At 58.8% G+C, this 26,485-nt stretch overlaps 1 protein-coding gene across 2 annotated transcripts; it reads right to left on the bottom strand.

Moving 5' to 3' along the window:
* Positions 1-1,109: 1,109 nt before the first annotated feature.
* NAPA (NSF attachment protein alpha) lies at positions 1,110-26,485 on the bottom strand. Of its 2 annotated transcripts, none has more exons than XM_036833375.1 (11): positions 26,247-26,485; positions 15,404-15,483; positions 12,335-12,451; positions 7,446-7,492; positions 5,912-5,989; positions 5,687-5,742; positions 5,515-5,599; positions 4,629-4,733; positions 3,368-3,440; positions 2,876-2,926; positions 1,110-1,887 (listed from the first exon to the last, which is right to left on the bottom strand). In XM_036833375.1, exons 1-11 carry the CDS (start codon positions 26,363-26,365, stop codon positions 1,718-1,720), a joined length of 981 nt encoding a protein of 326 aa, XP_036689270.1. In that variant the 5' UTR covers positions 26,366-26,485; the 3' UTR covers positions 1,110-1,717. The 2 variants fall into 2 exon arrangements, with proteins under 2 accessions (XP_036689270.1, XP_036689271.1); XM_036833376.1 differs by having other exon boundaries at positions 3,372-3,440; positions 26,247-26,484.

The following is a 26,485-nucleotide window of genomic DNA, read 5'->3' as shown; positions in this document are numbered from 1 at the left end:
GGGTGGGGAACCTCAATCAAATCACAATCTATCAGAGTGCAACCCAAGCTTGAGCACTTTTAATATGATTTTAAAGCACAGCCAGGGTTGAAAATCACTATTTAGGTCATGGGTGGCACAGATTCTCACACTACTTACTCTTCAGCCTGTGCCATGGCAGACACTGGTAATCAATCTGAGATCTCAGGAGTCTTAACTGAGCTCTAGGCAGCTGTTACCAATCGATTAGAGCTGTGGGAGAAGCTGAAGGGGACAGAGGGGCAGGGCAGGGTGTCATATAGAGGCCACTCTCTTGACACACGCTGAGCCTGAACCTTTCCTGAACTCCTTCCAGGCTCTAGGCTGGAGCAGCTCTCCGAGGAGCCTGCCCTGGTTTCTTGGGCAGCACCTCCTCTGCAGCCCCTCCTCTGCAGCCCCTGTTCACTTCCTGACGTCACGCCACATACTGTGACACTGAGTCTGCAACTGGGCACTGACCCTCCTCCAGCTGTTCCCCTACTCCAAAGTGGGGAGCGCCCGGCCCAGCCCAGTGCCGGTGGAAGCACAGGCACATCAGACTGTCCACCTGACAGGCAGGCCCACGTGCTGGAGTGTGGAGGCGGCGGCTGATTCTTGCCCTCCTTTCCTGGGCAAAGGGCTCCTGCTGTTTCCCCTCCCACTCACCATACCCACTCAGTCCTCCATGTACTCCGCCCGCCAAAGCCGCTCCCTCCCCCACCCTTCGACAGATGGAACAGTGCCACTGGGGCTTTCAGCCCTCCCTGCAGGGAAATATGGACGTGGGGTGTGAGGCTGGAAGACTTGGTGGGCCTCCTCCACCCCTTCTCATCACCGGTGATGCATCCGTCCTCCCGCCAGCTCTGGGGGAGGGGCACTGGCACCCATCATCCCAGCTGAGGAAACCAAGGACCAGAAAGCCCAGAGCTCAAAGATCGCAAGCCCATGGCTCCCAAACCCACCAGCCCTGGGCCTCCCCTTCTCTAGGCTCTGACCCAGACCATCCTCCTGGTTAAGCCTGCCCTCTTCTTTCCCACAAAGCATGCCCAGAGCCCAAGGCGGGAGGGCCAGGGAGACGGGACACAGGCCCTGAAGGGTGAGGAGGAAGACACTCGTGCACAAGTGTTGTCTTTTATTTCCTTCCTCAGGCAGCGGCAGCTTCCCACCAACAACACCTCGAAGCACAGGGTGGAGATGGAGGGGTGGGCATGGGGATGGCCCTCGGAGCTCCAGGGCCTGGGACTACCCTGAGAGGTGAGGGCTGCAGGAGGCTGGGAGGCTCCCGTGCTGGGTGGGGAAGGAGCCCACCCCCAGCGGTGACAGCAAATCACGGTGGCTACGTGGGCTCAGAGCTCGGCTGGGGGACAAAGGTGGAGAGACAGACACCAACCTCACGACTCAGCTGGTTGGGAGATGGGGGGCCAGATGCTGACCCTGACCCCCGGCAGCACCCACAGCAAATACGTCTGCATCAAAGATTCTGCGTGTCGGGGCGGGGAGAAGGGTACCTCCGGGGGCTTAAATAAAAGGGCAGGGGGCAAGGGATGCGGCGAAAACAGAGGGTGACCGTCTGGCCAGCAGGCCTGGCCTCAGGGGCCCCCGAAGCAGTGCTGAGCCTGCGCTGTGGCTTGCGAGACTCCTTGGTGGGGAGGAGGGAAGGTCTCGCAGCCAACGTCTCGGGCCCCACCTCTCTCTGGGCTCCTCGCCATCCTCTCGATCCTCACTGGAGGGCCAGGCTGGGGGAGAGCGGACGGGGCAGGGAGACGGGCGCCAGGGGGCCAGGCGGGCCTAGCGCAGGTCCTCCTCGTCGCCCTGGATCGTCTTCTTGATGCGCAGCAGCATGGTGGTGAGCCACTGGTCCAGCCTGGAGATGGCGTCGTACTCCTTCACCTGTGTGCGCCGGGGGACCGGTGTCAGGAGGGGCTGCCCACCCGGCGCCTGGCCTCGGCTCCCGCCCTGCCACCAATCCTAGCCCACGGTCTCTGTTCCCAAGATCCTCCAGGTGTATTCCTGTCAGCCTCAGTCCCCGAGGAGGAGCAAGAGGAGGCGTGGGCCCCAACACAAGCCGGAGCGGCTCCCTTCTGTGTCTCTACTGGCCTGGGTGTGAGGCTTCCCTTGGGGGGAAGAAAGATTTTATAGCTGAAAAAAAAAAAAAGTCCAGTTTTCTTGTTTTACGGATGGGAAATTGAGGCCTGGAGACATAAGAAGCGGCGGGATGGACTGTCTGGGGCGGGATGGACCTGACAAGTTTGGTCTCTGTCATCATTTAGAGGCCTACGATGATGGGTGATGGCCTTGGTGATGGGTACCCAGGGAGAGACATGCTTGACAGATACAGTCTGGAGGACCTAATGTGGACCTGAGCTGGATGGAACTGAGTTCCAGAAAGCTCAGAACAGGGTAAGGAAAGGGAGAAACATCTCCGTGGGGCGGTTCTATCAGAGAAGCTGCTGGAAAGGGGGACCCTCCCAATGCTGCCTCTCCGGCACCCTTTGCTCCTCTTCCCTCCTGCTTTCGGGGAGGGGAGGGGGAACGATGCGACTCATTCCCTCCCTCCCTGCACATCCAGGATCACCCGAAGTGCCTGATGTGAGACATCCTTAACTGCTCCCCCAGGGGGACTCTGAGTGGTGCAAAGACCTTGGCCTTCAGGAGCAGACAGATATGGGCTCCAATCCCAGCTCCGGCCCCAAGAGGCCTCAGTGCCATCATCTCTACAACGGGGAGAACACTCCCCGCACCTCTTGGGGCTACCTGTGAGGATTCTGGAGCGACGGGAGAAAGGAATTCATAGCCAGGGGCCGGGGCTGGAGATAAAAAAGGGTGAAATTCATGGGAGCACATCTGACAAGGGCGGCCACGCCTGCCAGCCACTCACCGCCTCGGTGTAGCTGTCCACGTTCTGTTCCTCGTGGGCTTCCAACAATTTCTGCAAGAAAATGGCAGGCGGGGCTCAGGGGCCCAGGCTGGCCTGAGGCCTGACCTGGATGAGATTCACACACACACTATCTGGGTGAGTGAAAGTCGGGGGGACTCCCATGCTGACAGGAAGGAAGAGGCTGTGTTCCAACCCTGCCCTCCGCATCGGAAAGTCGCTAACACAGAACATCACGCGTGCACGCGTGCCTGTGTGCGCGTGAGATCCCACAGCCTCCCAGCTCTGCCCCCAGCTCCATCGCTGACTGAATCTTACTTGTCTCATCCAGAAACTGGAGACCCAAACGGCAGACGAAGGGGAAACAAAAGACCCTTGAAAAGTACTGTACAAATCTCGGTGATCGTGCTAACCGGAGCCAAGCCTCCAGATTCCCATCCACACGCCCTGCTCCAAGCGCAGACGCAGGAAAGGGGTGGCCTGAGCCCCCGGCACTCACTTTCATCAGCTTGCACTCCCGGGAGTCGGAGAACGCAGGGAACAGCTCCTCGTACTTCTGGACAGCGAGCTGAGTGTCGGCGAGGGCGGAGGGGAGGAAGAAGGGCACAAGTTAGTAAAGAAGGGCCCTCGGAGCAGCTGGCCTGGCAGCCGAGGGGACCGGGGGCCGCTCTGGCCCCGAGTCAGCTGTCTGCGCCCCCACCCCCCCACCCCAGCCTCCAGTGACGCCGGGCTCTGTGCTTGGCGGCAGCTTCAAGGAGCTGAGCTCAGTGCAAGCCTGGCCGCAGAGACAGATGCAGGGGACGGGGGCGGTGGGGGCCTGGGGGAGGGAGGAGGGTTCCCCAGGCCGGTGCTCAGTGCCTCTCCTGCACCCGGTCCACCCAGGGTAGGGGCAATGGCAACAACCGCCAGGTAGTGCCTCATAACAGCACATCCTATGTGTCAGGCCTGACGCCAGGCACTTCTCACGTTGAACCCTCACGAGGACCCGGGGAGGGTCAAACGATGGTGACCCTATTTTGAAAGTAGGAAACAGACCCAGAGATGGTAGTGACCCGCTCAGGGCACAGGTACGTGTTGGGGATCTGAACTGGCCTGACCCCAAAGCCCAAGCTCTCACCTGCCCTGCCGGACGCCGGCAAAGGGAGCAAGGGTGGGGCTCAGACACACCATGTGGCTGAGGATGGGGCAGCTGGAGACCCCAAGAAATCCCAGACGCCAGCAGAACCCAGCTCCTCTCCCTGGCCATTCCCCAACCCCTCACCCAGCCCTGACCCCTCTCTTGCTAAGAAGCCCTGAGAACAAGCGGAACTGGCATTTAGGCTCTGGTTCAAATCATGACACTGGGAGTCAGAAAGATCTGGAATCCTGGGGCTGCAGTTTACTAGCCACGTGCTTTGAACAAGGGACGCTGGTTTCAGCCTCAGTGTCTTCATCTGTAAAATGGGGCGACCATGGTATCAACCTCATGGGGTGCAGTAAGGACTCAAAAAGTACTCCCACAGAAGAAAAAGCCTAGCACTGAGCAAGTCGGGAGTTGGAAACTCAAAGGCTACAGGGACTGAGCGAGTGAAATCAGAGATAGAAACAAGCATTTCCTGCCCAAAAGCTGAATGCCAGGGGCCAGATGTGAGTGAGGGGCTTACCCTCCGAAGGGGTTAAGAGGTGACTCGGCCTAGTGACAGACACTGTGCTCCAAGGGCAGTCACCCTGTGGGGGGTGGGGTAAGCTCTGGGTGGGCCCCTGGGCCTGGGCTCACCTTGGCGTTGAGCATGTCGATGCAGAAGTGGCAGAGAGCCGCCTTGAAGAAGTAGTCCTTGGCGCTGTACTTGAGCAGCGGGCTGTCCATGGCGTTGGTCCCCACCTGCAGGCACGAGCAGGCGGGCAGCCAGAGGGCCAGGGTCACTGCCAGGCACTTGGGGGCCAGCTGGGAACGGGGTTTGTTCCCCAGCGGGGCCCTGTTAACCCAGGACCCCGAGGGCAGGGAGAAGAGAGACCAGCCCCGGGGAAGTCAGCAACCAGTCTGTGAGTGACCGAGGACCAGGGCATGATGGGGAGTGGGGGTGTGGCCACAGGGCTGAGGCCAGGTGTCCGTGGGCTTCCCGAGGCACCCGCGATGGTGGAGGGAGAGGCGGGCCTGCTGTCAGGCCCGAAAGGAGGCTGGCACATCGGTGGGCAGAGGGGTGGCAGGCTGCGGGAACATGAGAGGCGGCGCCCGCCCCGCTCTCCTCTGAGGCCAGCTGCCTGCCTTTCTCCTGGCCAGGCTGAGCCCACCAGGGCGGCCGGGCCCCCCCCAGCCCTCCCCGCCCAGCAGACACCCCCTCCTGGGCCCCTTCTAGCAGGCTCCTCCGCTGCCTCTGGCTACCCCGGGCCTCGCAGTTCTTTCCACTCTCTCCCTGACTCTGCTTCTTCAGAGTTGGCCTCACTCTGGGGCTGCCTGGGAAGGGCCCTGTGAGCAGTGTGGGAAGGGCCTGTCTAGGAAGACGGCGGTGACAGGCGGTGACACCGCGTGGGGTCGTGGGCAGAGAGAGTGTTCAGCCAGGCTGAGTACAGGGTGAGGGCGTGGGGATGACCGAGGGAAGTGCAGAGAATGGGGGGGAGGGCGGGGCACTGGCAGGCAGGATGGGGCGCCGTGCCGCCCCCACCTGCTCGTAGATGTCAATGGCCTTCTGATACTGCTCCAGCTGCGCCGCGTAACCGGCCACCTTCAGCAGACACTTGTTGGCAGAGCTGAATGGGGCAGAGAGAGGGGAGGGAGGTCGGTGGCAGCCGGGTCCGGGGCCCTTGCCGAGGGGCTGGGGCGGGCAGGAGGGGTACCTGTTGGACTCCTCGCCTTTGTAGTAGTCTGCCGACTGCTCGTAGTGGGCGATGGCCTGGGGAGACACGGGCGGTGGGGGGAGGGCGAGGGGCCAATGCAGCCTTCATCACCTTCGGGCGCCATACGGCCCGGGGCTCACCGGAGCCCTTTACCCAGGCTCTGCCGGTGCCCCGTGCTCCTGTCCTGGTCTCAGAGGACTGGCCGGGGCCCCACCTGCCACTGACCTTCTCGATGTCCACCAGCTCCGTCTCGTAGATCTCGGCGATGGAGATGTGGTGCTTGGCCGCGATGGTGAACCGGCCCTGGGTGAGACGTGGGAAGGAGCCCTCAGTGACGAGGGGCGTCCTGAGTGCCCCGCCCCAGCTCAACCACACCCCTCCACGTCCCCCAAAGCTGGATTCTCAGCCCTCAGCCGCCCCTGGGAGGGGAGGTGTGCAGAAGGTCCCAAGAGACAGAGGGGCACGGGGCTTAAAAGGGAGGCTCCAGCATGAGCGGCCTGGGTGACGGCGGGCACGGCCCTCCACATCCAGTCTCCATGCGGGCACAGGCAGATGGAGCAACGCCGAGGTACCGTTTGCACAGGGACTTGCCAGAAGCTCTGGCCCGAGGAGGCGTGTGACAGATGGTCCAGAGAGGCGGAGGACCAGCCCAGAGTCACCTGGTAGAGGCGCCCCGCTGCCTAAGAAACAGCCTCCCTCCCGGCCTCCCTGTCCCGTGCGGCCACACAGCCCTCCTCACAGATCAACCCCTGCTCTCCAGCTTCCCCTGCAGGCGCCCAGGGCTTTCCCCAAGGATGCCTTCCAGCTCCCAGAGGGGCTGAGCACCTCCTACCTGCCTCCACCCAGTGGGGGTCCAGATGCCTGGCCCGCCACTCACACCCGGAGCCTGGTCCATGGCCGCCTCCTTGCTGAGGGCAGCAGGAAGGGGCAAGGCCCTGGGCTCAGCCAGGGCTAGTTTTGGGTCTCAGCGACTCCTGTCGGTAGGCGTGGGGCCCTGAGCGAGTCACGTCTCTTGTCTGGGACCCTCCTTCCTGTCAAACGGGATGACAACAGTGCCCACCTCACGGGGCTGCTGCAGGGGAGACTAAACCACCCAGCTCGGAGCGTCTGCTTCAATGCACGGTGGTTGCCGCCACTGCTACGGCGACACCACTACAGCACAGCCCTGGACCCGGCCAGAGGCAGGGCCCAGGTTCCGGCCCAGGTTCCTGCCCGAGGGAGGGGTCTGACACAGGTAGAGCGCGAAGGGGCAAAGTGGAGTCGACAGGCGCCAGGGCCTGGCTTTGGTCCACGGTCCTGGCTCCCTGGCCTCAGCCCAGCAGCCGCCTCCCTGGGCCTCACCTGTCCATGGGGATGCTCCCTGGGGCAGGGCCGGGGCTGAGCTGACTCTGGGCCCTGCCCACCCTCCCCGAATCAAACGGGACGCTGGCGGGGTGGAGGTCTGGGTAAGGGGAACGCGCCGGACACGCGAGGACCCCAACAGCAGTGACGTCTACGAGTGAGGACAATGACGGCCTGTGGGGGGCCAGAGGCAGGACCTGGGGAGGGGCCGTCAGCCCCTGTGACGTGCTGGGAGCTGCCACCAGGAGCCAGGCTGGTGAGGAGCTGCGTGAGGACCCAGCCAGCCCAGCCCGGCTCCGGTGACACCCCCCACCTTGCCAGTCTCCCGCCTGCTCTCAGGGCCGGAGGAGGAGAGGCGAAGCTGGGGCAATATGGTAGGACTTGCAACGGGGCAGACAGGACACGCAGTGACCCTTACCATGTCTGTGTATATCTCAATTGCTCTCATCAAGCAGTTAATGGCCTCTGGGGAGAGAAAAAGGAAGGCGGGGAGGAGAAATAAGAAGGTGAAGTCACTTCAGCAGAGGCCGAGGAGAGGAGGAAGGTGCAGGGCTGCAGTGGGAGGGGCCAGGGCTACGCTCCTGAGCAGGGAGGGAAGGTGAGGGGACGCCGAGCCGCAGCAAACCTGGTCAGGCTAATTTATTCTGCTGACCGTGACTTGCCGGGCACATGCTTCCGGGGGAGCCCTGCTGATACAGCGGCCCTCCCCCTCGGGCCGCCACGATGCCACCACCTTCCCAGCAACCCCTGGGACAGGGCATAGCCAGCTGGCGGCCAGACTCCCGCGGGTGTTTTGGGCCAGACCTGCCAAGGCCCTGCCCCTGAGGATGAGCTGCCGGCAGAGGCGGCCAGGTCCCACCTGGGCTCTGCCACCCTTTCACGGTGGGACCCCGAACCAGCTGCATCCCCTGGCCTCCGTCTGCGGCAGGAGGCGGCTGGGTGCTGTGATGCTGAGGCCCCAGCGGTTGGGGTCCCCACTCTTCTGCCCACATCCCAGCCTACAGCAGAGCCCTCTGCACCCTCCTCCGCCTGGCACTGCTGCCTGCTGGCTCCTCAAGCCACAGGTTTCACCGACAAAACACACGCACTGGGATGGCACCTGGAGGAAGAATTGGGCACCTTTGTTGTACTACCTCTTGCAAGTTTTTAAATTTGGAAATTTGGGAAAGGCATTTTTTTTTTTTTTGACAAGTTATTTGGAGGAGAGAGAGAAGCATGAGTGGGTGGCATTTTCTAGCAGATAGAGATGAGCTCTCGGGTGGATTTTTTTTTAACACCATTTTAATGCATCTCAGGAGGAAAGGGTGTTGGGGGAGATGGAGGGAGACGGACAGAGAGCCTGGACAGACCACAGGAGGTGGGCTCTGAGCTGGGGCAAGGTTGAAAATTCACCCCGCAGTCCGGCATTTGTAAGCCCCCTGGTCTGCCGCCGGGGTCTCCAAAGTCAGCAGGGCCCACTGGGCTGAGATGCTGCAACGAAGCCGCAGGCCCGGTGTCTGCTCTCCAGGGGCTAATGGTCTCATCACGCAGGGAGACGTGTGACAGAGGCTCTTCGGCCCAGACCTGTGGCTGGCCCTTCAGGGAGTCCACAAGCCCCCCCCCAACCACCAAATTTACAGGCCAAAAGGGGGTGTCTGTGAGCACTGCTCTGGGGGAGGGAGGATTGGTAGGTCGGGTCCAATTCTGAAAGGCCCCTCGGGACCCCTAAAAGATTCAGAGAGCGTACCCCACTGGGTCAAGGTTCTGAGGCTGATGGGGGAAGCCTGAGGCAGTAGGGAAGAGGGAAAGAAAGCAAGAAGGGGCAGAGAAGGAGAAAAGGGAGAGAACACCACAAACAAATACAGCCTGAAGCAGTGTTACTTTAACGCACACACACACACGTTTTGTGACAGAGCATGTCTGGAAGTAACTGGTGAGCTGGCAGCCCAGTGGACGGAGGGTAGGGAGCCGCGGCAGGGCTGCAGCGCGTGAGCCGCGCACACCCCGCTCTGCGCCGTTCTCCACCCCAGGGGGTGGATGCGGCAGGCAGGTCCCCCGCAGGCGACTCGCAGGCGCCCTCTCCTGGAGCGTGGGGCGCACAAGCAGGCACCTACAGGCAGAGGGGCAAAGGTTGCCCGGGTGAGGCTAGCAGCCCTGGAGGGCGAGAGGCCGGAAGCTCCCCTGGCAGGAGGGGCTCCCCTGCAGCGGCCGCCCCGGGCCTGCCGGCGCTGGCCTGGAGTGTCGTCAGCAAGACGGCCCTTGCGGCGGCAGCAGGGGAAGAAGGCTCACCCACAGGCAGCAGCATGGATTCGCAAGGCTGAGCCCCCTCGCTCCAGGACAGCTGTCCCTGAAAGCGGCAGGCTGCCAGCTGCCACCCCAGCCAGAGCACTAGCGGATTAGCTGCTGACACACTGGCTACAACCAGCTTATCTCCGGTCACCAGGACCCCAGGGGCGCACAGCCCACGCACCCTGGCACACCTGCCCCTGACCAGACACCTGCAGAAACCGGGAGCCAGAAAGGGGCTCTGGGAATGATCCAGCCCCAGAAGGTGGGCGGGGAGGGCTGAGGCCCAGAGAGGGGAAGGCGCTGGCTTAGGGAGACAGGTCTCCTCAGTACAAGGAGGAAAATCGCAGAACCCCACGAAGAAGTGGAATGGGTAGAAGGAAGACGCCACGTGTCTGGTACACAGCAGGTACCCAGTGAGGCTGGCAGTGAGGCTGGCGGAGCACACGGGGGCGGCAAGTGGGGGTCTGGCCACTGCCCTGCCCTGGGTGCACGTGTGCGCACACACGCACCCCTGGGCCCGGCTAGCAGGCGGGCAGGGTAAGAGGCCTCCCTGGCCTGAGTCTACCCATAGCGGCCGGCGGCGGCTGGGAACCAATGACAGCTGTGGTCACCACCTCCCCCCTCTGCCCTCAGCCACCAAGGGGGCGGCAGGCCACCCTCGGCTCACCCTCAGGGCAGACTCGCAGAGGGAGAGCGGTGACAGGCGCCCAATCGCTTCCTTCCGCCCTGGCAGTCCCAGGCACAGGCTCAGCGGCCTGTCGGCGGTGGGGAGGGGGCGTTTCCAGGACTCCTGTACGAAGTGCTGGCACAGGCGAGGCCTGTGAGGCAGGCGAGCGGAGCAGCGAGGCCCCGGGAGCTGGCCACCTGCTCGGGGAAACCGGGCAGTGGTCCACATGGGCCCTCCGGCTCTGCTTCACAAGGCAAGCGGCCAGGGGTGGAGGCAGGGGGTGCCCAGGCCGGGCTGCCATCTGATGGGAGCCGAGGGCTGCCCCTTACTGGACGTTTATCACACGCCAGGGGCCGTGCTGGGCACGTCTGTGCTTTATCTCACGTGTGGTCTCTGCTCTACCAGACCAGGAAATGGAGACCCAAAAGATTAGGTGTCTCCCCGAGGTCACAGGGGAGCAGGCTGCCCCGGGCCTCAGAGACCACAGTGAGCCCCGCCCTCCTTGACTGGGGTGGGCAGTCGAGATGCGGTGCTGCTGGGACGCTGCCGCTCCAACACCGCTCCCGGCTCAGCACCAAGAGCCTGGAGCTCCAGCCAAGGCACCGCTCCCGGCTCTGCCCACACTAGGCTCTCCCCTGAGCCACAGTGCCTCCTGCTCCCTGAGAGCCACCGCCAGTACCAAATCCACCCCTTCCCACCCTCAGCATCCAGGGCAGAGAAGCAGGCTCGCTGATCTGATCCCTAGAGAAACCAAGTTGGCCTCTGAGCCCCAAGATGGGCACGTTGCCACACCTAACCACTGCTGCCTTCCCACCGACGCCTCAGCCGCCCTCCACGCTTCCGGAGGCCAGGCACCGGGCCACACCCCCGACCCGGGCCCCAGCACCCCACACACACCCTGCAGACCATCGCTGCTCGCTGAGAAGGCTCAGGTCAAAAGCTGGGGAAGGACGCAACATCACGGTGCCAGGTGGGGCCTGTCCCCCGGAAGCGCGGGGGCTTGTGTGAAGAGCAAGTGGCGCTGTGCACGTGCCATGCAGCCTGGCCTCAGCTCCCGCCCCAGACTTCAGTCCTTCCAGGCACTCTGGAGCAGCAGCTGAGCGTCACAGATGCTAGGGCAGCATCTGCAGGTCGACCAGTTCCCCAGAGAGAAGGCAGGCTGGGGTTGGGGGCCCTCTGCGGGGGACGCACAGACTTCCCTGGGTGATTTGAGCTGAAAACAAACCCAAGGTCACCCTGGGTCATCATCACATCACCACGTGGCCTGCTGTGGCACAGCGCTGCCAGCCAGATGCACTTAGCTTTGTGCAGAGCGACGACGGCCCACCCAGTCACAAGGCCTCCCCTTGGTTCTTGCTGAGCCTGAGCTCACATGTGTGAGACACCTGGCTGCACAGGAACCACCCGTCACGTCTGGGAACAGAGAACAGCTACTTGGTCCACACAGACGTCAAATCCTCCACTGGGAACTAGATGTCCCGATGGTGATAACGAATCCGCCACCAATTCCCCAGCGCTGGTGTGTGAACCAGTGCTCACAGATCCTTGGAGATACCCCCGGGCACTGGTGCCAAATGCCCTCTCTTGGGAAGGATAGGCCTTTATTCCAAGATGATGCATCTCCTTTTTTTAAAAAAAAAATTAATATTCACGTATTTCCCATTCTCTTATGAGTGAATAGTGATAGTAGATGGTCATTTAAAAAAATGAGCTTGTTAAAATTAAAAGTTGGCAACCGATGTCTGGCACCATGATTAAAAAATAAAATTCCAGCTCCATGAAATCCAAAATTCTGGTACCCACTGGGTTGTGCTTCTACTTCAGGATGAGCCCAGGGGGACAGAAACAGTTTCCTCACAGTGAGTCAGTCCCAAACTGGGCTTCTGTCCCCAGCACGCTCTCATTTTAAGGAACTTGTTCTCTGCAGCTACGTCTCTGGGATCTGTTCTCTCTGACCCCATCCCCCCGCACCCAGGGGGTAGGGAAGCCAGGTTAGGATAATTTCCGCTCCTTTTTCGGCAGCAACTCCTACCTGGCTGGTCTCTGCACCCCCTCCCACCCCCTCTCGCATGTTAATTCTGACAACAGAACAGATTTTCCTCTCTCCTTGGCATGCGGTGGGTCTGAAATGTAACTCCCACTCCCAAATGCTCCCAGGCTCCAGGAGGGGAGGGGCGCGATCAGCTGCAGGCACAGAGCAGAAGGGGAGGCCAACGCCAGCCGGAAGGGAGCCAATTCTGAAGTTAGAGCGCCAGCGCCTCCAGGCCAGCCTATTGCCTACTATCTTGGGTCGGAAACCTGAGGCCTTCTCTGGGTCGGGGCTCAGCTGGCGCTCTGGGCTGCCAGCTCCAGCGGCCCACAGAGGCCCTCACCTTGGGGGTCGGCTTTCTTGAACGCGTTGCCAGCGTCCACGAAGCAGGTGGCCGCGTCGTGCTTGCTCTGGAGCTGCAGGTGCAGCTGGGCTGCCTGGCAGAAGGCGTTTCCGGCGGCTGAAACAGAAGAGGGGGATCCCGTCTTAGGGGCGGCTCCGCGCTTTAGGTCGCTCAGACAGGGCCCGGGGAGGTGGTCGAGCTCTCCAGGTGCAGAAAGAGAGAGGAAGAGCCTGGCCGGGGTGAGCCGAGGTGCAGGCCTAGACCTCGGGCCTCCTGACCCCGGAGCTGCTGCCCCCACCCCAGGCCCAGGCAGCGTGCCGGCTGAACCGTGGGATGGGGCTGCTCGGGGGTGCTGGGCAAGAGAGTGGCGATGAGGATGCAGCTACCCCAGACCCCCCACTGCCTCTCCCCTTCCAAGCCTGACTTCTCCCCGCACGGCCCCCAGCCCTTCCAATCTAACTCCCCAGCTCCCCTGCCTCTGTCCACATGCCGGTCCCTCGTCCGGAGTCACTGCATGTTGATGGCAAGGAGGCCTCACAAGGTCCACTCCCCCAGGGGCTTCACGGCCAGAAAGGGAAACAGGACGGAGATGCCACGAACTTGAGAGCATGGGGACCAATGCCCATGGGTGGAGGGAGGCGGAGACCACACCTGAAGCCCAGGCTGTCCCGTACTCAGCTGCGAACTGCCACCTTCCAGGCGCCCCAAGCCATCCTTTTCTCCGGCTCCTAATCTGACTTGTGGGAGACAGCGGGACCCCTCCTCCTCCAGGGGTAGGGGCTGTGCTAAGTGGGAGCGCCAATGGCCAACGCCAGCTCAGTCCTGAGGCCCCTGCCCTTCGTCCTCCTCCAGCTGAGTCCGAATCACAGAATTCCTGAGCTGGAAGAGGACAATCGGGCCTGGCCCCCATCCTGTCCCTTTAGAGCAGGAGGCTAGACAAAGCCACCCAGGTTTGCACTATGTATGATTTCTTTCTTGTTTTTAAGGGCTCCAAACTTGAGTGCAGAATTTCCAGAAAAGTAGCATCATTGGGGGAAAACTTAAAAAAAAAAAAAAGGCCTACGACTTTTGTTTGAATATTTGGGGGAAGGAGGGAGGTGACAAATTTTAGGAGAAAAGCACCATCTATGCGATTGAAAAAGAAATACTCTTTCTCTAATGGTATTGTTACCTTAGGAGCATATAAAAATACACATAGGATCTGGCTCTAGGCACAATACATGCTGTGAAAGCTTAGGAAAAAGCTCTTCTAATTTTCAGGACACCAAAAATATTCTCAGAAAACGGTAGTCCATTTTGCCCTGTGCCTCCACACCCTGCCTTCACAGCCCCATCCCAGGTTTCGTTTCCTTTGTAGTTGGAAAGTTCCTCCCTGGGTTTCAACACTGTCTTTGCTTGATCTTCTTGATCCAATCTTGCTGATGTTTGAAGCCATGTTATGAAGTCAGCCCCCAAAGGGCTCGAGGCTGGCTTTTTGAACCTCTCTTCCAGGCCTGCAGGTAGCACCCAAACAGATCTTCGGCCCCTTGGACCTCCAGGAGCTCCTCCCTGGACTTTCCTGGCGGTCCAGTGGTTAAGACTCTGCGCTTCCACTGCAGGGGCACAGGTTCAATCCCTGGTCTGGGAACTGAGATCCCGCATACCGCACGCACGGTGCGGCCAAAAGATTAAAAAAAGAGCCCCTCCCTGCCCACCCACCTCTCCTTGGCAGACGCCGCCCAAGCTCCAGCCTTGCCAGGGTCTGACCATACCCCTCCTGGCCAAGTCAGAAGGGCCACTCCGTTCACCAACACAGCTTGTGAGAGTCTCAGGAGGCACGTGACCTGGGATGCCCTCTTCCGGAAAGAGGCCCTTCCAGTATTCTATGATACTGTCTGTGTGTGTGTCTTGCCCCAACCGGAGTGAGAGCACACAGATGGCTGGGGACCTTGTAAGTGCTCCTGCAGTCTGCCAGTCTGTTGACTGGAGTCCTCTAAAGGCTTCCCCTCCCACTCTAGAGGGAGGGGTGCTGCTAATAGGAGTGGGAAATGGAGCTCGCAGCTGCTACTGTGCTGTGCTGACTGCCCTGCGTGGGGACGGCTGATCTCCACGAACCCACATGACAGCCCCGCAGGGTCAGGACCGTTCCTTTCCCCGTTGCCGTGCTGAGGAGGAAACAGTTTTGGAGAGGCCAGGTAACCTCCCTGGGGTCACGTGGCCAGCCTGAGCTGTGACACAGATCCAAGTCACTCTGGCTCCAAAGGTCAGGAAGCCACATGGGGCAGGTTAAGCCCTCCAGCTCCAGAGTCAGAGTTCTGGTTTCTGAATTCTGCTTCAGTCACTCACTAGTCGTGGCGTGTTGGGCAAAGGGCTGGGCCAAGCCTCAGTTTCCAAATCTGTGAAATGGGGATATTAATGGTACTGACCCTCATGGTGTTGCTGTGATGATTCAGTTAAATAATGCAAGCTTGGTGCTTAGGAGAGTGCTCGATAAATGGAGCCGTGTTAATGTTATTATTGGAACCACCTGAATGATCCCCAGCCCAGAATTCAGACTCTGATGGAAGTATTAGGGAACTGCTTCCAGGGAAACCTGAGATTCTTTCTTTCTTTTTTTTTTTTTAGTAGAAGTATAGGTGATTTACAATATTGTGTTAGTTTCAGGTGTACAACACAGTGATTCAATTTTACACATATATATTCTTTTTTCCGATTCTTTTCCATTATAGGTTATTACAAGAAATTGAATATAGTTCCCTGTGCTATATAGTAGGTCCTTGCTGGAAACCTGAAATTCTGAATTTAAGGAGAAACCCCTCAAAGAGCTCATCAATCTACATGGGTCTATCTGAATTCAATAATCTATTTATCCTTATCCTCTAAGTTCTCATTCCAAGGCCCTGTGACCCAAGTTGTAAAACAACCCAGCGGGCTCGGAATGACCAGATGTTAGGCCAGTGGGTTTGTAAAGCTGGAGATGGCATTGGTGGGGGAGCTGCAAGGCCGACGCCTCAGCCAGGCCTCTGGGACCAGAAGCTGAGGGAAAACCGGAGAAAGAGCCACGGAGGCGCTCTAGCAGGGATCACATACCACTCCAGTTTTTGGCCATCTTGAACATGTTTGCTGCTCTGGCGTAGATTTCACATGCTTCCTCTATTTTGGATGAGCCTCTGGGAAAAAGGAAAGGAAAAACAGGTAAGAAAAAGATCTAATCTGGTATCAAAGAGAAAGCAAGCCAGGACTTCCCTGGGGGTCTGGCGGTTAATTAAGACTGAGCTTCCAATACAGGGGGCACTGGCTCGACCCTTGGTCAGGGAACTAAGATCCCACATGCTGCACAGTGAGGCCCCCCCAAAAAAAGGGAAAAGCAAGCCTTCTGCCCCAGCGACAGTGGAGATATGCCCTCACATCTCCGCTGGATGGTGGCCCCAGCCCCAGCCCCAGCATGTCCCCATGAAGCCAGCTTCCCAAGTCCAGCTACAGCTCAGGCCTCTGCTCGAGCTCAAGGGAGACGGAGTCGGTGGCCCCCAGCCCCTCACGCAAAGGCTGGCTAGGCCCTCGCTGGGCAGGTCTGGGTTGGACCCTCATTGCAGGGGGGGGTCCTTCCCGACCACCCCCAGGAGCCCTGCCTCTGACAGTCTCCTCCACTTCCTGCTCAGATGCTCGGTGCTGACCACTGGATCCCAGGCTCTCTGCAAATCCCTTTTCCCCACGAGACCGCAAAGCATTCTGGGGGAAGAGTCCATCCTAGCACACCTTGTCCTTTCCTCGAGGCCCTAACCCTGTCCCTTGCACACTGCAGCTGTCCAATGAAGACGTCTCAACCCTAAAAGCGTGTTGCTGCCAATTCACGACCAGGCAGATATATACTAATACAGACATACGAAGAAATACTGTTCTAAAATATGTACACCGCAAGTTCCCATTTGTGTTAAAACAAAACAGAAAAAGAGGGTGAGAACAGAAACATACATGTAAACATAGAAGGTTTCTGGAAAAATACACACAAAAAAAATAGTTACAGTATTTTTCTCTAAGGTGGGGTCTGTAGAACTGGGTGCCAGGTGTGGGAGACAGACTCATATCCCTCGTTAGTACTGTCTGGATTTTAAAATCGTCTGCATATTTTACCTATTCGAGAAAAAAAATATATATGTATTTTAAATATTAGCATTTACATTGGGTTCTGTGATGCAGCAATGAATTACATTCCTAGCAATTTATCCTAAGAAACTAAGCAGAGGAACTTCCCTGGTGGCGCAGTGGTTAAGAATCCGCCTGCCAATGCAGGAGACACGGGTTCGAGCCCTGGCCCGGGAAGATCCCACATGCCGCGGAGCAACTAAGCCCGTGCGCCACAACTACTGAGCCTGCACGCCTAGAGCCTGTGCTCCGCAACAAAGAGAAGCCACTGCAATGAGAAGCCCGCGCGCAGCAACGAAGACCCAACGCAGCCAAAAATAAAAAAATATAAACTACAAAAAAAAATTAAAAAAAAAGAAACTAAGCAGCGAAGCTACAAGGATGCTCAGCACAAGATTATTTAAAATGGCAAAATAATGGGAATTCCCTGGCGGTCCAGTGGTTAGGACTCGGCGCTTTCACTTCCGGGGCCCAGGTTCAACCCAGGTTGGGGAACTAAGATCCCGCAAGCTGTGAGGCTGCCCACTGGCACCCCCCCCCCCCAAAAATAAAGCCACACAAATAAATCATCTTCACTGTCCCAGCCCTCAGTCCTGTGTCATCTGGCCCTAGATCCTCGCCGACACCAGCCACAGAGGGCGAGGGCCTCCGACCTAATTCTGGACACAGTATGGGGAGCACCCCTGCCCTCTGCACTGCTGGTGCGGTAGGGCCAGCTTGCCCATGCTTTGGATGCACATCAGATGTTTGCTATAATAATCAAACCACAGCCCCGGAGCCACCCTCCCTGGAGATCTTACTCAGCAGGTCTGGGTGGGGCCTGCAATCAAGATTTGTAACAATGGCCTCAGATGATTCAGATCATCAGGCGAGTCTGGGAGGGAAAAAGCTGACCTAGACTGACCTCTTGGGAAGCAGCCACCAGTGACTTGTCCCATGTCAGGTAATGTCGGAAGGCAATACCCCCAGGGCGGGCTGGCAGGGTGGCTGGGACTGGAATCCTGGCTTCCTGAATCCAAATCGCACCAGGTAAGCTTCTTCTTCAGATGAGAAGTCTCCCCTCTGCCTTCTGGGGCTGTGCTGACACTCCGCACCCACCCTCTGCTGTCCCCAGGAAGCAGCCCTGAGGGATGTGGTGACGCACACCTCCCACGCTCGCCCTGCTGGGTTCCCCCATCTTCCCACCACAGCTGCACAAGATGCCTTGGGCCTGGGGCCCCTGTTTGGAGCGACTTCCTCAGAACCCACTCCTGGCCCTGGAGAGGTGAGGAACTTTCACAAGCTTTGGGCAGAAGAGATTTCAGAAGGGTCCCTGGGGGCCAGGCTACAAAACCCCCTGGGGGATCTTCTCTGGAAGGTTCTCTGAAAGGAGCCAGGTGCATTCACAGGCCGCAACCACAGATCTGCCCACCCCATGGATCCCCTAGCGCATCCTTCCCTTCCTTGTGAGTGCAATTAAATCCTCTCCAGGCCCAGACATTCTCTGAAAAAGCTCAGGCTCCCGGAGCAGCAGAAATGGCCCGTCCCACCACGGAGAGGCCCAAAGCCGGGTGATAACAATGAGCAGAGTCAGCCTCAGCTGGCTTGTCGCAGCTCAGCGGGACGGGGCGGGCTCAGAACACAAGGCCTGTCAGCTGCTGGGCTGAAATTCTATGATCCCAGACTAAGCTGGGCCAACCCCGTGCTGGCTCACTGATTCTAACTGCGGGTGGAAAAGCCAGAGGGATTAACATCTGCTCAGGCCTCCAGGCCTGCCTCCTCCTTCCCCTCAAAGCTTGGGTCCGGGCCACTCCCATGACCAGGCGATGACAGGAGAATCTCTGGAGCTCCAGCCTCTTGCCTTAGAGATGGAAGTGGAGTCATCAAAGGGGAAAGTAATATGACTTGGGTCCCTGGCAGATCCTGAAGGAGAAGCCATTCACATAGCTATTTATTCAACTGGGGAGCAAATATCTGAGCATTTATTATGTGCCAGGCACTGCAGATAACAGCAGCAAACAAAGGAGAAAGACCTGACCCTCAGTAAACAGGACATCAGCAAGACAACTGCAGAGGGACTGGGGGACGAGGGGCTTCTTTGAATGGGCAGGTCAGGGAAAGCTGCTGTGACTATGTGAGATTTAAGCTTAGTCCCCAAAGATGACTAAGGAGCCATCCATGTGAAGAGGGAAGCACATTCCAGGCAGCAGTCACAGCACGTGCAAAGGCCCTGAGACAGAAACAAACTTGGCCAGTTGAAGGAAGAGAAGGGGAGCAGGATGGCTATGGTCCAGGGAGTGGCAGGCACTGAGGCTGGAGAGGTGGACGGGGGACCCCATGCTGGAAGCCAGGACAAGGGTTTAGGCCCTATAATAAGGAGCGTTCTGGCAAGGAAAGAAAGGGCAGAAGGAAGAAGAGCCCAGCTCCTCTGCTTTTCCAAGCTGTCTCCCCATGTGATAAATCTGCATGGTTTACTACAGGACTTCTCTCCTTGGTCAGGTCACTTCATGTCACTTATCTAAGAGTGGCCTCCCCGACAAACCTGCTGAGGGAAAGAAACCAGGCCTCCCTCGGACCCCTGCACAAGGGCCAGAGGGGCTAGCTGGCCCTGCATCTTCTGAAGAGCCCAGGTGGCAGCGCCTGGGACAGCTGACTGTCCCTCCCCCCACTGATCCCCCCAAGCTGCCTCTGCTCTGCCCTTCCCATCACACGGCTCCGAGCCACACCGGGAATAGAGGGAACTGGTTTGGGCCGGGCTGGTGCAGGGCTGTCTGTAATTACCCGACGCAGCTTTGCTCTCTCCCCCGCCCCGCAAGGTGGAGGAAGCAGGCTCAGGTCTCCCAGGCACAGCCACCATCCTCCAGCGGCTGCCGTATGGAGGGAAGGGTGCGGTGCCAGGCACGCTCGGATAGCCCGGTGGGACCCAGGCCAGGGGATCAGCAGGGCAGAGTCTCAGCCTCCCTCCTTCCTTTCTCCATCCCCTGGGCACTTCCCGGCTCCCAGAAACAAGCCACCCACCCAACCTGCAGTCTCCTGAGGGCCTCAGAAGGCAAGGCAGGTGGAGTAACTCCCACGTTAGGTCCCCGACACTCCCTAAACCCCTGTCCTTCTGCGGTGCCATTAGACACCTGCCCTCAGCCCCCTCCTCGGCCTGAAGGTCCCCGCCCTGATTCTCCGTCCGCGCCCTGGGTGGGGAAGAACGGACCCAAGGGCCGGTCGGGGCCCCGACCTCCTCTCCTTTGCTGTGCATCCTCATGACTCGTTACAGCGGCCTGCCAGGTGCCACCTGAAGCAGCACAGAGATCCCCACAGTCACCCTCTAGGTATGACCCTGGCTGACAGAGGAGGAAGCTGGGCTCACAGTGGTGAGGGGCTGGCCCAAGCCGACGCTGCCAGGAAGCGGCCGGGCCGGGAAACCTGCCCCGCCTCTTGCTCACCCTGAGGTCCAGGAAGCTTCCTTCCCTGTGTCCGAGAGTCTTCTGGAAAAGGAGGGGGCGCACAAGGTCCCTGCCTGCTCCGGCCTCTCCTGTCGATGAAACAGCCAGTGCTGCTCAGGTTTCCCTCATCTGAGGAGAAAATGCTGCTCTCGGCTGGGGGCAGCCTGAGCAGCCTGGAGGCCCGGAGGGGCCATTAAGCCAGCCCCCCGCTGAGCCCCAGCCCGCCTCACGGAGTGGCAGGCTGAAGGTACATCAGAAAACAGAGAGGCCCCCGGCGCCGGGAGCAGCGGCCCCCCAGCCTCGCCCCTCTGCTGACAGAGCCACAGCCGCGGGGTCTCTGGGCATCTCTCGGCCTCTCCTCCTGCATCGCCCACCAGCGCTAAGCCCCTCGCTGCCCCTCTGGCTCTGCGGTGCGTCGAGCTCCCGTAGGGCCCCAGGAACGACGGAAGAATCCAGTGTTACACACTAACTGCCCAGCTCTGAAATGCCTGGATGGGCAATGGGGAGAGAGAGAACGCACTTGGGGGCTTGAGTCAGCCTCGGGCACTTTGCTAGCTGTGCGGCCTTGGGCTAGTCATCCCTGAGCCTTGGTTTCTTTATCTGTAACACAGAGACAACGAGCCTGACCTGGGAGGCGTCTCGTGAGGGTCAGAAGCCGCAGTACCTGGCACACGGCACAGAGCGCGGCCCGGAGCAGGCGCTCCAACAGCTGCTATTATACGACGGAGGAGAAATACATCCCAAGGGCCGCCGGCCACCCGGCAACGGGAATTCTAGAGTCACTCGGGGTGGGTGGAAAAATCGAGGACCACAGTCAGGCAGGCCTGGATTCCAGTGCTGGCTCGTGGCGCCCCAGCCTCTGCTTCCTCAGCTGTAAGTGGGGATAAGACGCCGCAGCCGGCAGGCCTGCTGGAGGCACGAGGAACACCCCGTCCCCGCAGGCAGCAGCCAGGAGAGCGCCTGCCACAGAGCAGGTGCTGAGCCAACGAGAGCATCCTCACTCGCTTCAGGCTGGCGGAGAGAGCGGGTTCTGGAAGTGTTCTCCTTTCGCATCTCAGCGTGGGCTTCATTGCCTGACCTCCAGATTAGCTAAATGGCGCCCCTCCCCTGGCTTCCACAGAGCGGGGGGCCTCCCACCTACCCCAGCCCCTGCACACCACACGGATGGGGCTGGTTCCGGGGCCATCGCCCTCCTGCCCGTGAGCTCAAGGGCAGCGGCCACGCCTGCCACACAGCCCAGCAGGCCTTCCCGTGGTTCTTACACGGATGCCCTCTGCAACCCAACAGGATTCCTTCATCCCAGCCAGAGTACCCAATGGTTCCTATTCTTAAATGATGTTTCGGAAAGACCCTTGCCTCTCAGTAGCCCCACTCCAAACAGGAGTGTCAAAACCTCTGTGTGAGCAGACAGCAGGGTCCCATCCATCAAGAGAGGCAGAACCCTCGGACTGCGGCGAAATGACGACCGGCTTCCTTGGAAGCCTTGTGTCCCCTCAGGAAAGCCTCGACTCTGAGCCCGGGCAAGGGAGGCTGAGTTTTAAGCTGTGGATCTTGGCAGCTGGCAGGGGACAGTGAGTGACCTCGGTGCCCAGCTCACCAGCATCCCGGGGTCCTGCGTGCTCTGCAGGTGGAGGGTGGTCTGGAAGCTGGCACTCCTCAGCCAAGGGCCTGGGGGGGTCCTGGATGGGGGACACCTACCCGGAGGACCTTGGCCGCAATCTCTGCCTCAGGAAAGCCAGCCTCCAGGGCTCCCAGGGGTTGCTGGTGCCCAAGAGCGGTTCAAGCAGGAACTGTGTCAACATTTGATCTGCAGGCTGCTGTCTGTGCACAGAAAGCGCCCTGTTATCTCTAGTTCTCCAGCGCCTCGGGCTCAACTTCCCATCACAATACCTAATACTAATACTGTTGATAACAATAAGCACTTCATAACCACTCACCAGGGTCAGGCACTGTGCTCGCAGCGCTTCACATGCATAACCTCATTCTCTCCTTAGGACAATCCTACGAAGTAGGTATTACTATGATCTTCAGTTCACAGAAGAAGAAACTTGCTAAACACACTGGTATCTGAGTGGAAAGAAGTTTTTATTTTGGATTTGGGGGAAGGGGTCACGGGGAAATGTTCGGGACGAGGAAAAGCATGGGGAACAGAACCACTGTTTGGAACCTGCGCCATCCCGAAGGGGCACAGCAAGAAGTCTGGATCCATTGGGAGACAGGGAGCAGGAAGGAAGAAAGAGCGCATCTTGCATCTCCCCTCTCCTTTTCCACAACTGCATCGTCTTTGGGAAATCGCCACCTTTCTGCTTCCAGAGCAGAAGTCTGGGCTGCTCTCCCATCTCCTGAGCCCTGGCTGGGGAGCCGAGGAGGGGAGGGAAGGTACAGAAGCAGCTTGGATCTGCGAGCCGGCTGGTACAGCCTCCCTCCCAGGCTGCTGGTGCACCAAAGCCCCCTAGTGCCTGGCAGCCCAGAAACAACGAAGAGCAAAGAAGGCCTTAACATCCAAGGTGACGGGGCTGCCCCCGATCCCAGGCGGGAGCAACCCTACTTGGCCCTTCTGACATGAGCAGAGACCTCTCAGTTTGGGCTGCTGTCATCGCTGAGGTTCCTGAAAGGGGAAGGAGGAGCAAGAGGGACAAGCTGAGCCCCGACACTCCCTCCGCCAGTCCTCAGAAGCCACAGAGGGTTGTGAAACGCTGAACCCCGGGAACCCCGGCAACCCCAGCTCCAGAGGGAAGGTGTCAGGAGTGGTTCCCGCCCATGAGGCAAGTCCTCTCGGGCCGGCCCCTCCGGCAGACAGGCTCTGGTCAGGCGGGTCTCGGTCTCCGTCTGCATCCCTGTCCTGTGCGCTAGCCTTGCACCATGGCAACCGCTCTTGGAGCTGAAGGGTCTGGGATGAATACACCTGCTCTTTCTTTCAGACGTTTGGAGAAAACTGCCACGTGGGTGGGGAAGATGGGAGAATCAGAGGAAGGAAGCTCCCTAAGACGCCTAGTTAGTTTGCCAACATCCTCCCTAAACGGAGTGCCCAGAAACGGGCCCGAGCATCAAGGAGAAACTTCGTGTGGCAGCAAGAGGGCTTTGGGATCAGACAGGCCTGTGTGTGAACGCGATCTCCCACTCACCAGAGGACTGGGCAAATATATCAACATCTCTAAGCCCCCATTTGTCCACCTCCACAGGGATGTCGTGAGGACTACATGTGAGGACGCAGGTAAAGCGCCTGGCCCAGGCCGGACTCAGAGTCAGAGTGAGCACTTAATAAACGTTATCAGCTAGTATTACTGTCACTGTCTTCACTCTCCCCAACACCAGCTGCTGCAGTCCTTTCTAAAAGGCAAATGGGAACCCTCCAGCAGTGGCCCTACTATGGATTGAATGCTTGGGTCCCCCACCAAAATTCATGTGTTGAAATCTTAACCTCCAAGGTGATGGTATGAGGGCCTTTGTGAGGTGATTAGGTCATGAAGGTGGAGCCCTCATGATTGGAACTAGTGCCCTTACAAAAGAGACCCCAGAGAACTAGTTCACCCCTTCCACCGCCCCTTCCACAACGTGAGAACACAGTGAAACCATAGCTGTCTGTGAGGAAGCAGGTCCTCATCAGACACCGAATCTGTCAGCACCATAACCTTGAACTTCTCAGCCTCCAGAACCGTGAGAAATAAATTCCTGTTGGTTGTCAGCCAGCGAGCCTATGGTATTTTGTTACAGCAGCCGGAGAGGCGAAGACAGGCCCCCGTTCACATCCTCAGTACTCTCCAGCACCTCCTCAAATCCAAGCCCTTTCTCAGAAGACCCTCCAGGACTGGGCCTGGTTCTTGTTCAGTCTCACCCCCTTCTGCCCATTCTACCTTTATGGGCTAACACGGAACCCCCTGCATTAAACCTTCATCTGGGCCTTGCTCAAACTGTCTCCTCTGCCTGGAGCAGTGCTCCCCCGCCAGAGGGTACCCCTGGAACTCCTGTTCATCCTCCCAGATGGAGCGCTCTCCTCTGGGGAGCCACCCCTGTTCCCTTTAGATCTCAGTTCCCCATCATTTCGGGCAGAACCTCCCCTCACACTAGACCTCTGTTCACACAATTCCCTCTGCCTAGAACACCTTCCCCAGCCCCCACTCCCTTAGCATGACCTAGGGTTCCTTGGGGCCCAGCTCACACCTCACCAGAACCTTCCTTCAGTTCATGCAGCTTCCTCTCAGGTCAGGCACCTCCCACAAACAACAGAATCTAGCCCTTAGTCACATTTGACAATTTTGCTTTAATAGTATTTTAGCTAGCGTTCATCTTGCCTTCCCAACCAGGTGAAAGGTGTTTCAGGGTCTCACTCAGCTGCTCCCTCCAAGCACGGCCCAACAGTACACTAACCCCCAGTCCAAAGGGAGCAGACACCAAAAGCCACCCAGGAAAACCATTACCGAAAACTGAGCTCTTAGCCCCACCCCAGAACACAGCACTTGAATTTCTCCCCTTGTGAAGGAAGCAGAAACACACATACCCTCTCCCCACTCTTAGCCTCTAAGATAAAACATTTCTCACCTAATCAATACAGGCCATCAGCCCCGGATGTTTCTCCACACCAGGCAATTCTCAGCCAGGTTACTCAAGTTCTTTCACTAAACATAATCCACCCTCAAATAACAACGAGCGGCTCCCATCTCCTTTCCTGGGAAGAACCCTCCCCTACTTCATTCCTTACCAACCTCTTAACACCATCTCTCCCAATCCCTGGTCCTCCCCCCAAGCCCCTTCTCCAGCCTTCTGGACGACTCTCCCAGCCTCACAGCCCTCCCCAACCTCTGCCTGTCTCTGCTGCCAGGCTCCACGCGGCCCCCTCCTCACGGTTCCTCCTAACTCACTACAAACTCACCCGGCCCACTGCAGCTCTCCTCCCAGGCCCATGAGCAACACAACCCTCCTCAGTCCTCCGCGGCCTTCCTTTCCCTCCACCCGGGGCCTCAAGCCCCCTCCCCTCAGCCTATTAAGTCCCCATGGCCCGGAGTTCCTTTCCTAACCTCTTTCAGCTCCTCTCTCATCACACTGCTTCTCCCTGCTCTGACCCCCCATCCCCACTTCTCCCATCAGACCCCCACCTTGATCCCCACCAGCCCTGCACAGGCTCCACATCTGTTTCCTTCCTGGAAGTAACGCTGATGGCAGCTAGCACTCTCAGAGTGATAACCACATCCCAGGCTCAATTCTAAGCACTTTACTTACATTCTTATTCAATACTAGCAACAAACACCTGAGATAGGTTTCACTAAGCCCCACTGTAACAGAGAAAGTAAACAGCTTACCCAAGGTCATGAAATGGCAGAGACCACTTCAAACCAGGGCTTTTGACACTCCGAAGCCACTAAAATTCCTCAAAGGACGGCCATCCAAACAACTTCTACGAGCCAATGTGAACTTTATGTGAAACGTCTGCCACACTGCAGGTGTTGGTTCTGTCTCCCAGACCCCTTCAGCGGTATCCTGGGCACGCCACTCTCATACTACTCACAATGCCCACCCAATCCTTACTCAAGGATCACACAGCAGGTCTTCGGCCCCTTTTGGTTTTCTCATCTCCCTCATCTCTCCCTTTTATCCCTCCAGTACCTAAATCAAGCCTCACCCCACGTTAGTCTCCAGCCTCCCAGTCCAGGCTTCTTCAGAAGCCGTAACTCCATCACCCCAGGGATTCCTCTGCTCAGATCTCACTCTGGTGTCAGGTCCCCTTACACTACTCACCCGTGACCAAGGCCATACTCATCCCAGACACCTCACACATCTCAGACTTGGGCTCATCACTCCCAGGATCACCTTAGCCCTGAGTCCTGAGCCTGCGTTCACACAAATCCACCGCCCCAGGCCTTGAAAAGGTGAAGCCCTCGGGCAGGGGTCCTCAGTCCCAGGGACCCAAGACGCCCGTCTGGGATCCTTCAAATAGGTTCTCCTAGAGCTCCAAAAGGCTTCTTGACCTGGTTGCCCTCCCAGGCTCCCTCAGTCCCCGCAGGCCAGGTCCCCTTCAAGGCCTGAGACCATATTCCCTCGACCCAGGTTCTCCTCCAGCCCCTTGGCCCATCTTCAGCCTGGGTCCCCTTCCTGCCTCCAGATGGTGTCGCCTCGGCCTGGGTGTCCTCAGCCCAGGGCCCTTCTACCATCTCGGACAGACTCTCCTCAAACTATTCTGCCAATGCCACAACCCGGGCACCCTGGCCCTTGGCCGGTGTCACCTCTGCTGCCTTAGACCATGTCACATGATCCTGCAACCTCCCCACCCACCCCCCGTCCTCTAGGCTCGAGCCCTTCGTCTCTATCGCCGCCCCAGTCTACGACTCCTCTGTCCTCCCAGTCTAGGTCTCGGCCGGACCCCTCGGCGCGGTTCTTACCCAAAGAGGCCCGAGAAGAAGGACTGTGAGTTCTTCACTTTGCGCTCCGCCTCGGCCAGCAGCGCCATCGCCTCCGCTTCCTTCCCGGAGTTGTCCATAGCGGCCGCAAAGGTACTCATCAAACCGCCCGGGCCCTCGGAGGACTCAGCTGCGGCCGGGCCGCGGTACACAGCTCAGGAGAGCTTAGTGGTCTGCGTTGACGTCGCACCGGCGCGCGCCTCCTGCGGCCCAGGACCACG

Source organism: Balaenoptera musculus, chromosome 19 (assembly GCF_009873245.2).
Source record: "Balaenoptera musculus isolate JJ_BM4_2016_0621 chromosome 19, mBalMus1.pri.v3, whole genome shotgun sequence".
Taxonomy (NCBI): Eukaryota; Metazoa; Chordata; class Mammalia; order Artiodactyla; family Balaenopteridae; genus Balaenoptera; species Balaenoptera musculus.
This window is presented reverse-complemented; position numbering and strand designations above follow the sequence as displayed.